General features: G+C 42.4%; 1 protein-coding gene across 2 annotated transcripts in view; it reads right to left on the bottom strand.

The window, feature by feature from the left end:
• The window catches only part of EGFR (epidermal growth factor receptor), a 222,599-nt gene that overhangs the window by 49,127 nt on the left and 160,277 nt on the right, over nt 1-13,195 (bottom strand). For both annotated transcript variants that reach the window (XM_073332807.2, XM_078851692.1), the window contains exons 5-11: nt 12,879-12,947; nt 8,571-8,689; nt 7,088-7,229; nt 5,906-6,022; nt 2,115-2,241; nt 1,919-1,992; nt 666-756 (exon numbers count right to left, since the gene is read on the bottom strand). In XM_073332807.2, the coding sequence (XP_073188908.1) occupies nt 666-756; nt 1,919-1,992; nt 2,115-2,241; nt 5,906-6,022; nt 7,088-7,229; nt 8,571-8,689; nt 12,879-12,947 (739 nt within the window). The remainder of the gene's footprint in view (nt 1-665; nt 757-1,918; nt 1,993-2,114; nt 2,242-5,905; nt 6,023-7,087; nt 7,230-8,570; nt 8,690-12,878; nt 12,948-13,195) is intronic.

Below are 13,195 nucleotides of genomic sequence, written 5' to 3'. Positions count from 1 at the left end.
CGTACTAGGAAACCTTTAGCCTGTATCAGCAGGGTCTACCCAGACCAATTAATGTGCAGTTCATTAGTGAGCTTTTGACATCACAGTCCTGTAGAGTGTATTGCCCCAGCGTATAGACAAGCTCTTATCACCATTTTACAGCTATGGAACTGAAGCCCAAAGGCCCAGATTTTTGGAGTATTTAGGCATTGCTCTGCTCAGTGTTACAGGCCTTACTGACAGGAGCCTAAATCTAGTTTTCAAAAAGTGACTTAGGCTCCTAAGTCAGGTAGGTGTTGCAATGTTGAGCAGAGCAACACCCAGATATCTTTAAAAATCTTAGCCAGAGAGATTTTGTGACTTGAGCAAGATCACAGAGGAAGACTGCCTCAGAACCAATAATTGAAGCCATATCTCCCAGGGTCCATTCCGGCACTCTAATCCCAAATCCATCTTTCCTTTCAGATATAAATAGGGACAATGTCTTGACAGTCACTTGGACACATAGGACCAAACTGGTATAAAACGGATATAAAATGGTGCAGTTCCATTGACTTCAATAGGACTACACAAATTTATACCATCAGAGAATTTGGCCCAAGTTTTGCAAAACCTTTTATTATTTAGAGAAACCTGGCTGTAAACACAGTTTCTCACCCCCTCATTCTGGCACATGGGTTACTTACTGTTGCTTTGTTCTGCCTCGTATAATCTCCAGATTTTCAAAAGCATAGAGATCTGTGGCATTTTCAGGCCAGGCTTGAATCAACAAAAATCCTGAAACAGGAAAAAAAACAAAACCCCCAAAACCTCAGCAGCTTGAAAATAGGATTTTTATTGTGAATTCCTGTTGAGCTGGGGAAGGCACTTTTATCTTCTTCACATCTTTATGGGACTTGCAAAATGAAAGAATTACATTTTAGGGAGTCTGCAGATATTTTTAATGCTGCTTTGTAAACAGTTTACTTTCAGGTCACCAAGAGGGCTTAACATTGTACAAGTCTAGTGTGTTATTGAGCTGTACATCCTGCAGCACTTAAGAGCAGAAACTCCTGTGGTCTCTCATCAGGAAATGCTGCAGTAAGTGTCCCTGGATTTCACTGAAACATGAGGACATCACTGGAGCTTTCTAGTAGTGGAAGCATTTAGGAAATGGGAAAAAAAATGAGTGGGGAAAAGCACAGCAGAGTTTAACTGCTAAAGACATCGATTTTCCTGCTTGGACATTCAATGGGGAAAGAATTTGGGGAACAGTATTATATATAAGTTTTCTAAATGTAGTGACAATTACACTAAAGTAACTGGACATGTTTAAAATGAGAGAAAAAAGGGGAGACCATGGGTCTAATTCAGATTTTACACTGCTTTTACAATGGTGTGAAGTCCTTTGACTTCACCAGAAGTACTCTGTTTTTGTTGGTGTGAGATCAAAATCAGGCCCAGGCGACTCAGTGCATGCATGGATCCAAGGAAAAGGCATTCAGATTCGTGACTCTCATTGGTGCGATGGAAGCAATGGAGTACAATTTCCCAAAGAACCTTTGAAAAGTTTTCCACCAATAGAAATACAGCCATTATTTCAGGGTGGGTTAGCAGTGAGCGCCATTTCCTGTGCATCTGCTTCATCATACTTCTTGGGTATCTGAAAGTGTTCTGGTTTTGCTCTTTAATATGTCTGACAATTCAGCAGAAGGAATGGGTTGGTAAAACCATACACCTTACACCAGATTCTGATCTGAGTTACATGGGTGTAAATCCAGAGTGACTCCACTGACTGCAGGTGAAAGGTGTTACTCTGGATTTATAGTGGCACTAACTCAGATGATTTAGTTTGTTGTGTCTTTCTTAACAAAAACTGTTTTTATTCCTTTTCCCATCTTTGTTTGTGTTTTCTGGGACTACAAGATCAGACAAAATTTTAAGCCAAACATATCGCTACCTGATATTTCTTTTACGGTTTTGAAGATATCCAGTTTCTTTGGGTCCAGTGGTTGTGTTTTGGTGAAGAGATCACTAAAAATCAAAACAGATCATGCAATTTGAAAAAGAACACATTAACTTTAATGGCTGCTTCTGGTAAAAGACCAACTGTGACCCCTTCTCCTCAACCACATACGAATCAGCTGATGACTTACCCTAGAAATGCTACTGGCAGAATGCTGACATCCCCGTTGATCTTGGTACAATTTTTGAAAGAGTCAATGTTTGTAGCATTTATGGAGAGAATCCCTTTCAGTTCACCTATTCCAATCCCATTGCAGACTGTTAAAATGAAAGCACAAAAGCTGCAGGTTTCTTAGGTATTTTAGGAATTAATGCATTTAAGGAAATAAATATCAATGTAACATTATTCTGGATAGAGTCTATTGTAGCAGTTTTATCTCTAGATCTGTAGCTATAAAATTAATTACAGAAATACCCAAGGTGTGAAAGCTGGCAAGACCTGGTAATAATTTGAGAAAACAGGAGTACACAGGCATTATGGAACTTACACAACAAGGCCCCTTTACACTGCTCTGGTCTTGTAGGTTTAATAATTCAAAAAATAAAATAAATAAATAAATCAGTATTAAGGCCAAAACCAGAGGGGAGAGAAATTAACAGTTATAAGAAAGGGTGATTGTTTGTTTTCAGGTGAGTTTTTTTAAAACGGGTCAGAAGGCCAGATTCTCATCTCACTTATACTACTTTCCCATCAGGATATTTCCTGTGGTTTTAATGGAGTTTCTCCTCATTTACACTGGTGAGAGAGGAGAATCAGGTCCACAGAGTGAATGAAGGGGAGAGATACACGGCAGTAGCTGCAGATGTAAAAGCCTTTTGCACCAAGTGGCAGGATTGGGGAAGAGACAGAGAAGATGAGCTGGGAGGAGAGAGACACATAAGATCTACGAGATAGATAGTAGCAAGTGTACTAAGAGGAGCGGGAACTGGATGGGGAACCAATAGGGTTGTGTAAAGATGGGGAGAATGTAGATGTGCTGTTTGGTAGGAGAGGGCAGGCAGCGACATTCTGTACATGATGGGCCTCGACAACTAGGATTTGTGGAGGCTATAGAGCTTGGACTCTTAATAGTCAAGGTGAGAAGAGATGCAAGCACACATGCATATCTTCAGCAGAGGGAAAGTCAAGGCTGTGATGTGAATTACTAATATTGCCTTAAAAGCACATAGAAGATCTGGACGTCATCCTAATAAACGCTGCACAAACCACAAAGCAGTCTGAACTAAGGAGTGATGGTGGTGGTGGTGAACAGACATTTATAATGATAAATATGATGTTGCAGTTGCTGGACATGCTCCTTGCAACACTAGGATATGAGTAGGGCTCCAAGTTCTACTCAAGTGCAAGAGGTTTAGGCAATAGACACTGCCATACTGGATCAGACCCACAGTTCATCTAGTCTACCATCCTCTCTCTGACGGAGGCAAGTGCCAGATGCTTCAGAAGAAGGTACAAGAACCTTGCAATAGGCAGATGTGGGATAATCTGCTCCCAAGATAGGTCTCATCTTTGTTTATATATTCAATGTCCTTTCTGTGAAAATAATAATAATAAAAAATTATTGTATGGGGCCTCTTACACTTGACATAGCTTAGGGCTTCCAGAACGTCAGAATCCAGCCCTGCAAGTTTGTTCAGCCCAGGATCTAGTGTAAGCCCATAAAGGTGCACGCACACTTCTCCAAACACACCTGTTTTTGTGTTACTCCCAGGGCCAGATTCTGACATTCTGGAGGCCCTAAGCTATGTCAAGTGTAAGAGGCCCCATATAATAATTTTTTTTTATTATTATTTTCACAGAAAGGACATTGAATATATAAACATGAAAGCTTTATATTTGCATATATACAAAGGCGAAGCTGTAAAAATAGAATAATCTAACTGAATCACATCTTGCATTATGCCCGTTTGCATTACAAAATAGTTTCAAATTAATATATTTTGTCTATGATTTCTTAATTAGTAGATATGAAAACTTTATATCTACAGCAACATAAAAGCAGTTACACTTACACAGACCAGCTTACTTAATCGAAGCAGTATAACCTGCAGTATGTCTGTTTGCACATCACATTAATTTTAACACTGAAATTTAAAACATTTTCTTTCGTGATTTTTGGAGAGCAAACTCATTGATGATGTTCTCAAATGATAAGCTACGGAGTTTGTCACTTCCTATGCACAGACTGCTTAGGGCAGATAGCTTTTCTTGAAACATTTACTAGGCAGACATCTCTCTTTGTGTTAGCTTCTCTATCCTCTGTCTCTCCCAGGACCATTAATTAATCTTGAGTAAACACCTCGGCCACACTGCTATATGTGAGAAAGAGAAAAAGAATTTACCAGAAAAAAGACTGGTAATCTCTAGACAGGCATTGAGAAAGTGAGAAAAGCTAGTCTATATTCAAACAAATATAATGAATATTATAGGCTTTAATAGCCTATAAATCATATGCATATAGTTTGAAATAACTTGCTCACCAAGTACTCAGAATATTTTGATATATATGTATATCTTCCTTCCTTCCTCTCAAAACCCTCTATTTATCCTTTTGTCTGCACGCTGATATTTACTGTGAAGGTTCCTGAAACTGACGGAGGGAAGCCAACACAAATTTATCCTCCTCAAGATCCACTCAACCCAGGTCCACAAGACAATCACTGCAAACTCAATCATGTGAAACATGGATAGCGCATGAAGCAGAAAGCGGCGTGCGCACTAAAATACACAATTGTACGTATGTACAGATCAAAAGAAGAACGAACCCACTAACACTTAAGAAAAACAAGAGCGAAGGCACTATACGACTGAGCGTGCTGGACCGTAAACAAAAGATGGTGGCCTTCCGGCTATTACCAGCCAAGTTGGACGCTGTACATGACGTCACTCCTAGGATGAGACCCATACAAGTATGAGCTTGGTAGGATTGCTTCGTGACACTGCTGTCTCAGACCTCAAATTTTTCCTGATTTTATTACAGTGAGATTTATTTAAATATGAAGGCATGGTCAGAATTTTACCAGTAGCAGCTTGCCAACAAAGCGTTGCCTTAGGACAGGGGTTCTCCACCTTTTTGTCTCTGAGGCACCTCTCAACATGCTCTAAAAACTCCAGGGCCCAGCGGGGGTGGAGAGCCTCAGGGAAGGGGCCTTGGGCATAGGCATAGTTTGACTTCTATTTCGGGGGAGCAGGGGTCAGTGGGGCTCAAACCAGCTCTGCATGGCAGGGTCCAGGGAGGTATCACAACCTCCACTCCGACTCACCTCAGCTGGCCACCTAGCCTGTCTGGTTTGGGGAAGGGAGATGCAACCAAATTTATAACTCAAAGTTAGGGCTTAGCTCATAAAGTTTGAAAACAGCTTAGGGTGCAGGGAGGGGGATAGCTGGGGCTGTGTACACACAGGGGGTGGCTGTGGGTGCAGGAGGGGGTGGCTAGGGGCTGTGTGCGGACAGGGGGTAGCTCAGGGTGCAGGGAGAGAGGTAGTTGGGGCTGTGTGCAGGCAGATGGGTAGCTTGGGGTGCGGGGACAGGGGTGGCTAGGAGCTGAGTGCAGGCAGGGGGGTAGCTCGGGGTGCAGGGAGGGTGTAGCTCAGGATGTAGGGAGAGGGGTATTAGGGACTGTGTGCCGGGAGGACGACCCTGCGGTCCCTGTTCCCGGAAGGGTCTGACAGCGACAGAGCCGGGTCTCCCCACCCCGGGGGCTCTTACGGCTGCCTCTGCGGGAGCAAAGGGGACCAGGAGCTGAGGAGCAGGTTGAAGCTGCTAAACTACTTGCTTAGGCCTCCATATTATTAGATATTTATATTGCAGTAGCACCCTGAGGCTCTAATTAGGATCAGGGTCCCATTTGGTTGGATGCTTTGTCGTCAAGTAAATTCTCCTCACACTAAAAATATTAATATCTTGCCGCACTTTCCGTACCTTTGCTACACACCCCGTCACATTTTTTACATTTCCGAACACCGTTTTCTTCCACTTCATAGGTATCGACATTACACGAGCGAACACAGGAGCCATGGTCTGTCACCACGTAGTTATCTGCAAAGACAGGAAGGGAAATGCAATATGGGCAATGAAACAAAGGAGAGATGCTTTGGGATTTGTATTTATGCTGTAAACAGGCATTTAATTGATCAAAAGTTAAAAGGTATTTCAGCATTTTGTAATAGAGAAGGGGTGAATTAAAACACACATTAGCGTACTTAGAAGTTGCTACGCTCAAAGCACTAACCAACCAAATTACAGACATTAACAAATTATCCCGGAGGAGTGGGGTGGATGACTATTATTATCATCATCATATTATTATTTGAGACAGTAAGTTGGCCTTTCTTAAAGCCAACTAGCGAATCAGTAGCATAATCAGGAATAGAGCTCAACACCTCCTGATTCCCAACCCCATCCTCAGTCTTTATAATATAACACCATCTTTATAATAGGCTATGGTGACCTTCAGATACAGGTCCTAATTCTGTGACTTGGGTCCTTCTCTACCTTTAAATAAATGTTTTTAAAAGACCATGGACAGAGAATAGAGAGAAAAAACAAAACACAACACACATGGCAATGAATACAGGAGCGAAGAAGAACTCGTATGCTTTGTGATGTGATACCCTAGGTGTTAAAAACAGATTTCTGTAAGCCCCACTAAGAACCAGCCCCACTTTATTTATGGGCTTGCCCCCGTGCCATTGAAGTCATTGGGAGTTTTGCCACTGACTTCAGTGGGAACGTGATCAGGTCTTATGAGAGAGTTTGATGGATTTTATAAAGTGTTTCTTTTTGGCATTCACCAGTAAAGACTAAGCTAAAATCTTCAAAATTAAAACAAAAACAGCCCTGAAAAACCAATAAAAATAACTGATAAAATACAAATGGCTTAAAATTTTTGTATCAGCTACATCTCATTTCTGATATTCTGCTGCTGGTTTCCATAGCAAAAGCAGCTGAGGAGAGTGAGGAAATTCCTTGGTCTAAAAGGGGGCCACTAAGTTGAGGGGGCCTGAATTGGGTGGGAGAGAACCAATATCAACCTCTGCCCACCGCGTCCTTCACCCTCTATCTTCCCTGGTCTGACCAGATTGCAAGCTTAAGTGAGCTTACGTGGACATTCTTTCACGCAAGTGGCTCCAAAGCTATATTTTCCATCTGGATTGACATCCATCTGATAGGTGGTCGGGTTGTACAGCACTAATGGTGGACAAGTATCCTTGCACGTTGCTTCATCCCGAAACTTGCGGCATGCCTGCCATTGAAGAATGTGACAAAGTAAACTACAGTCTATTTTTATAGCAAAAGGGAAGATACAATAAACGTATAATTCCTGTTTTATAAGGCTGCGACTGCCAGATCTACCAGGTTCTTAGCACTAACTGAGGCACGGAGCACTTTCCAGGATTGGACTCTTGTGCCATTGAGGTGAGAGAGTCCAAGGGCGAAGGGCAATTGTGTCTGACATTTACAAAAATAGCGTATGAGGGTTCTTAATCTTAACGGACTCATGCAAATAACTTCTACATTACCAAGTCCTTATGAACCCAGGCTCCAACACTAGACCAGACCCCTGAGAGGTAGACCCTTCTACTTTTATGGCGTGCCCATGAGTTCCACCTAGAAACAGGGCTCTGCCTGCATGTATTGGATAGTAAGAACAAAGCTAAGAAATCAGAAACCAGATCAAGATAAATGGCTGTTTTCTTTATTGGCAACTTTTTAATAACATTAATGAAATAAGTCCCTGCAGTCAATTACTGACCTGGACAGTTAAATATTAAAGTAATGCCATTAGGCTTGGCTACAGGTGATGAGCAATTTAATGGGCATTTATGAAGTGCAAGTCATTTCTACAAGGCTAACTCTACATTCAAGTTGACAATCTTTCTTCCTCCCTTGGTTCTTCCCTAGGATTTCTGAGGAGAGAGAACTAATGTTTCCTTCCATGAATCAATAAGAACATAATTAATGTGATTTGTTTACATCTTTAATGGACACACAAATATATCCGAAGAAACAAAGATAAACTGGACCGTTTCCATAGAAGTTGCTTGAATTCCACTTAATTTAGAGTTAAGCCCAAACTAAATGGAATCCCTTGTTTTAAAAGGGGGACAGGTTCACAAAACAGATCAACGGAAACACTGCAACAGTTTAAAAAAAAACCAACCAAACAACTAATGTAAACAGGTTTTTCTGGATTCCATCCCCTTGAGTCCTGTGAACCCTAGCAGAGTTGTTCTAGTAAATGAAAGACAGAAAAAGGAAATTGCATAATCTATTCTCATGGTCTAAACTAAATGAAATGCACAAAGGGTATTAAAAATGATGAAAAGTAAGTTTCATTTTAAAATTCTTTGTTTTAAAATTCTAAGCTGTTGCTAAGTATAAGAAATACATGGGCCAGATCACCAGCTGGTATAGACTGGCTATACTGATTTACATGGGTGGAGAATCTGTCCCATACATATTTTAATAAGACAGCTGGTGCTCAGCGTCACTTTCAAGGCTCCTAAGATAAAAAAGTTACAGTGCATTCAGCCCAAAGCTTGGCTGCTGCTGCTGAACTTTAACCATGTTGCTGTAGTATTACCAGGCAGTCACTCTCACGAGGCCCTGTACACCCAGCAGCACACTGGTTATGACAACAGTCACTGGGCACCCTTCCTCTGCATCGGCCTGAACATTGCTGGGCACAGATGACTTTTGTTACTGAAAGAAAGGGAAAAAAAAATTAAAATGCATATTTGCTAAACCAAGATTGACAAGTAAGGAGAAAACTCCAGATAAAGAACATCTGGGTAAAGCCTGTCATGAGACACCGGTTTCCACTCTCATCATCAAGTGAAATTTGTGGGATGGAGAGGCCAGAAGGGAGTTTGAGCTTTTCCTCACCAGCATATTAGAGCCAAATTCAAATCTCAATCACGCTGCAGTAAGGCATCAATTCTGCAAGGCACTGAGCATTCTGGCCCTGATCCAGAAAAGCACAGTTAAGGATAGGCTTACATGCTTTGTGGGAAAGGGGCCATTGCTCAGCACCTTGCTAAATCAGGAATAACTTCACTGGCATCAGTGGAGTCACTCCCAATTTACAATGGCATAAGACAGCAGAATTTGACCTTTGTATCTAATAGTTTTACTGAGATAAAAAATATCAGTTGGTGCAACCTTTGAGATATCAGCTTGCTGGGAAGACCAGCTTTATATTAACAGGTTAAAGTACATACTCTGTGTGTCATTAAGGTTCCTGTTAAGTCAGGGGTGGGCAATAATTTTCACAGGGGGGGCACCCCATGAATTTTGGTAAGTCGTCATGGGCCACACGTTTCTACTATATTAATGGAGGGATGTGGGATCTGGGAGGGAGTGTGGGTGCAGGAGGGAGCTCTTGGCTGGTCCACAATGTTGGGGTGCAGGACAGGGTGAGGAGTGTGGACTCTGGGAGGGAGTTTGGGTGCAGCAGTTTGGGTTCTGACCAGGGGAAGGCGCTTACCACAGGCGACTCCTGGCCAGTGATGCAGCAGGGCTCAGGCAGGCTGCCTGCATGCTGTGGTCCCACACCGCTCCCGGAAGCAGCTGCGGCTGGCTGCTGCTGGCACATCTCTGTGTGCCCCTTGGTGGGGAGGGGGACAGCAGGTCTCTGTGCACTGCCTGCGCCCACAAGCACTGCCCCCGCAGCTCCCATTGGCCGGTTTCCGTGAGGATGGTGCTTGGGCTGGGGGCAGCAAGTGGAGCACAGAGATTTGCCAGCAGCAGCTAGCCACTTCCAGGAGCAGTGTGGGGCCATGGTAGGCAGGCAGCTTGTCTGAGACCTGCTGTGCCATGGGACTTTTAGTGGCCTGGACTCGGAGAGCGTGAGGGGGCCAGACAGAAATGTTAGACAGGCTGAATCCAGCCTGCGAGCCGTATTTTGCCAACCTCTGTGTTAAGTATACTAAACACATTCCTGACGTTGGCAGAGGAACCCTTCTCCCGCAAATTATTTCATATGCCTTCTACACTATTTTTTTAAACTTCAATACTTGGACTAAGTTTTCCTCTCTGTTGTTATGCAACTCTCACCGGGTTTGAGCCAATATAAGCGAGAGGAAAATTTTGGACAAGAAGCTGTTTCTAATACCAAAGTAAATCACCTGCAACAATTTTTTAGTATCAAAATCATCCTGACTAGAATAATGGGGAAAAAAATATATCAATCATTGACTAATGTGGGTTTGCACCACTGCCCTGGGCAGGACAGAACCAGGAGAGAACCAGAACTGGGCAGGACAGAACCAGAACCACTCAACTATGTATCCTTCATGGCTAATTGATTTTCCTTAGATTCAACAGGGAGGTGCTTTTTAAGCAGGAGGATTTGATTCCTAACCCACTGAGTGGTGGTTACGGTGTACAGCAGGGGTTCTCAATTTTTTTCTTTCTGAGGCCCATCCCAACATGCTTTAAAAACGCCACAGCCCACCTGTGTCATGACAACTGGTATTCTGCATGTAAAAGCCAGGGCTGGAGTTAGGGGATAGCAAGCAGGGCAATCGCCTGGGGCCTCATGCTGCAGGGGCCTCCGCAGAGCTACATTGCTCAGGCTTCAGCTTCGGCCTTGGGTGGCGGGGCTCAGGGTCCAGGCTTCAGCCCCAGGTGGCAGGGCTTTGGCTTTCTGCCATGGGCCCCAGTGAGTCTAATGCTGGCCCTGCTTGGCGGCCCCCCTGAAACCTGCTCGTGCCCCCTGAGGAGGCCTTGGACCCCTGTGGAGAACGACTGGTGTACAGCATGGTGTCAGCCATGAAGTTCCCTAATGGGCACAGAGAAGTTAAAATATTTTAAAAATTCTTGTAACTCAGAAATAGTCACACTGCAGTTCAATCACAGTTAACATTTAAATCATCCGAGAATGGTACTCTGCTACAGGGTAATCAACCAGTATAGGCTTGTTTCTTTCTTCTTCTATTTTTTTGTTTTATTATTATTTACTTTTTCTTTCTGTTAAACTTTTGCACCTAAGCTTTATTATTTTGTGATCTCATATTTGTAACCAAATACTACATTTTCAAGGAAACATTATCTCCAAAATACACATAATTGGTCTAGCAGCAACTCCTCCACACAACCAGAACAGTGAGATAAAAGACACATTGTTTTACAACAGAGTTTTCATATCATTTTCGTAAGCATCAGCAGGGGTGTAAAACGGCTCATCATTCTGAGAACAATTGACAAAAACGTCCCACTGGAAGTATAGCATAGCAAATGTTTATATTTTGTGCAGTACATTCCACATATGTTCAAGGATGGAAAGAAATATAACATAAAGATGTCCCACCTATGGGATGAATTTCTGATAGGCCAGATTCATAAACAGCTTAACAAAATGAGTGTTAATTGCTAACTAAACCCCATCCTGGAAACACATGTGTACATGCTTAACTTTATGCCCATACATAAATGTTTGCAGGATTAGGATCTCAATTTCTTAAGCCTAAAGCTTAGTATTGCCTCTGGACACCATGTTAACAGTGGACACGATCCTGCAAGTACTTTGCACGTAGAACCACTATTTACATCAATGTGTATAGAGTAACTGCAGAATTAGTCCCACAATATCCAGTATAGGGTGTTTTATGAGCAGCTGTGAAGGACTGACTATGGCTGAAAAGTTTTGAAACTGATGAAAAATAGAGGGTGGGGGAGAAAGAGAGGAATATTGGAGTGATTTTTTTCAACCTGCTCTTGAAGCTACGTAGATCTGGCCTGATACCTGAATTGTGAGCAAGATGCTCAGATTTAAATACATTTGTAGGGCTGGATTCTGTCGTCACTTTTAAATCAGAAGTACTGAACTCAGTGGAATTATGCTAGTGTAAAGCTGGTACGAGAAAAGAACAAGAACCCATAGCATTTCCCTGCATGCAGACTACACATTATAAAGCAGTGAAATAATAAACTATCAAAAGAAACAAAAAGTATTCAAAGTACATTCCCCATCAGTCATTATATACTGAAAAGTAAAATCCTCACAAGACCTTTAAGTGTCTCTAAACATCTTGTGTTTCTTGTTCTCTTGATGCCCAGGGTAAGCATCCAAAATGCAAAATTACAGGGTAAAGCGTGTTCAGCCTATGAGTGACTGGAGCGCCTAAGGATTCCAAAGTGCTCTATAAATAATTAGGACACCTCTCCTGTGCTGTGAATCCCCTGGGCCCTGCACCCTTTAAAGGCCATCACTTCATTTTCTGAGTGGTCAGGACTTGCTTTATATGCCTGCAGCATATATCTGGTATTCAGGTTGGAAGGAATTCTACAAAGGGGATTTAAAAAAAACAAAAACAAAAAAACCCCACCACCAGTAGTGGTGAGTTATTCCCATTCTCAGCCTAAAAAATTCTGTAAGAGTTTGTATGTTAATACACAGTCATTCTACTTGAAACAAAAGATGTGGAGAAAATTCACATTACAGCTTCTAAAACTGAAAGTGTCACACAAAGGCTGAGCATTCATGGAGAAATCTTGGTCCATTCCAAATTATTCTGGGGTTTCTGTGCTGTTCACCAGGCCTCCTTTCTCTCCACAAATGTGTCCACTCAGTGAGGAGCTGCAATGGCTTTTGTTTGCTATACAAGAAGAGGGGGGGGGGGCGTTCATATGCAAAAACACAGTGCAAGTTACCACCGCAAGGATCATCATTAACTATCACTCAGAGACCTGACTGATTGCTAGGGGAGCAAGCACCCAGGTCCACAGTGTGCTTATGGGTCCTCAGGGCAGTGGAGGGGAGCACAGTGTTCTCTGTAAAACACTTGTCATCACATCAGGATGTGACAGGGACAGTATTCAGTGAATAATAAACAAACAAATACCTAAGGGCATACAGTCAAGGATATTTTAAATTAATCTGTGGACTTACATGTCTGGCAGTTCTCTATGCCGGCACCCCAACAGTGGTCTTCTGTACAATTTGCATGACACTTAGAACCTAAAATGTAAATGTTAAATTGATAGGAAAACCTTTATGATGTAACAGACAATTGTTAGATAACACACCAAGGCTGTTAGGAGCTGAATCTTAGTCTTTAAGTCACAACTTATCCCCCACGTGCCTGTTACTAGAGCTACAGGAGAGCTTCTGTGCCACACACTGAATGATGAGGATAAAAATAAACATGAAATAGATAGCCATTCAGTAAGCACTGTCCATCCTGTGTACTGAATGAGGCAGGGGTC

The sequence above is a fragment of the Lepidochelys kempii genome, chromosome 2, assembly GCF_965140285.1.
Source record: "Lepidochelys kempii isolate rLepKem1 chromosome 2, rLepKem1.hap1, whole genome shotgun sequence".
Lineage (NCBI taxonomy): Eukaryota > Metazoa > Chordata > Testudines > Cheloniidae > Lepidochelys > Lepidochelys kempii.
Note: the sequence above shows the minus strand (reverse complement) of the source record. Positions and strands in the feature narration are given on the sequence as shown.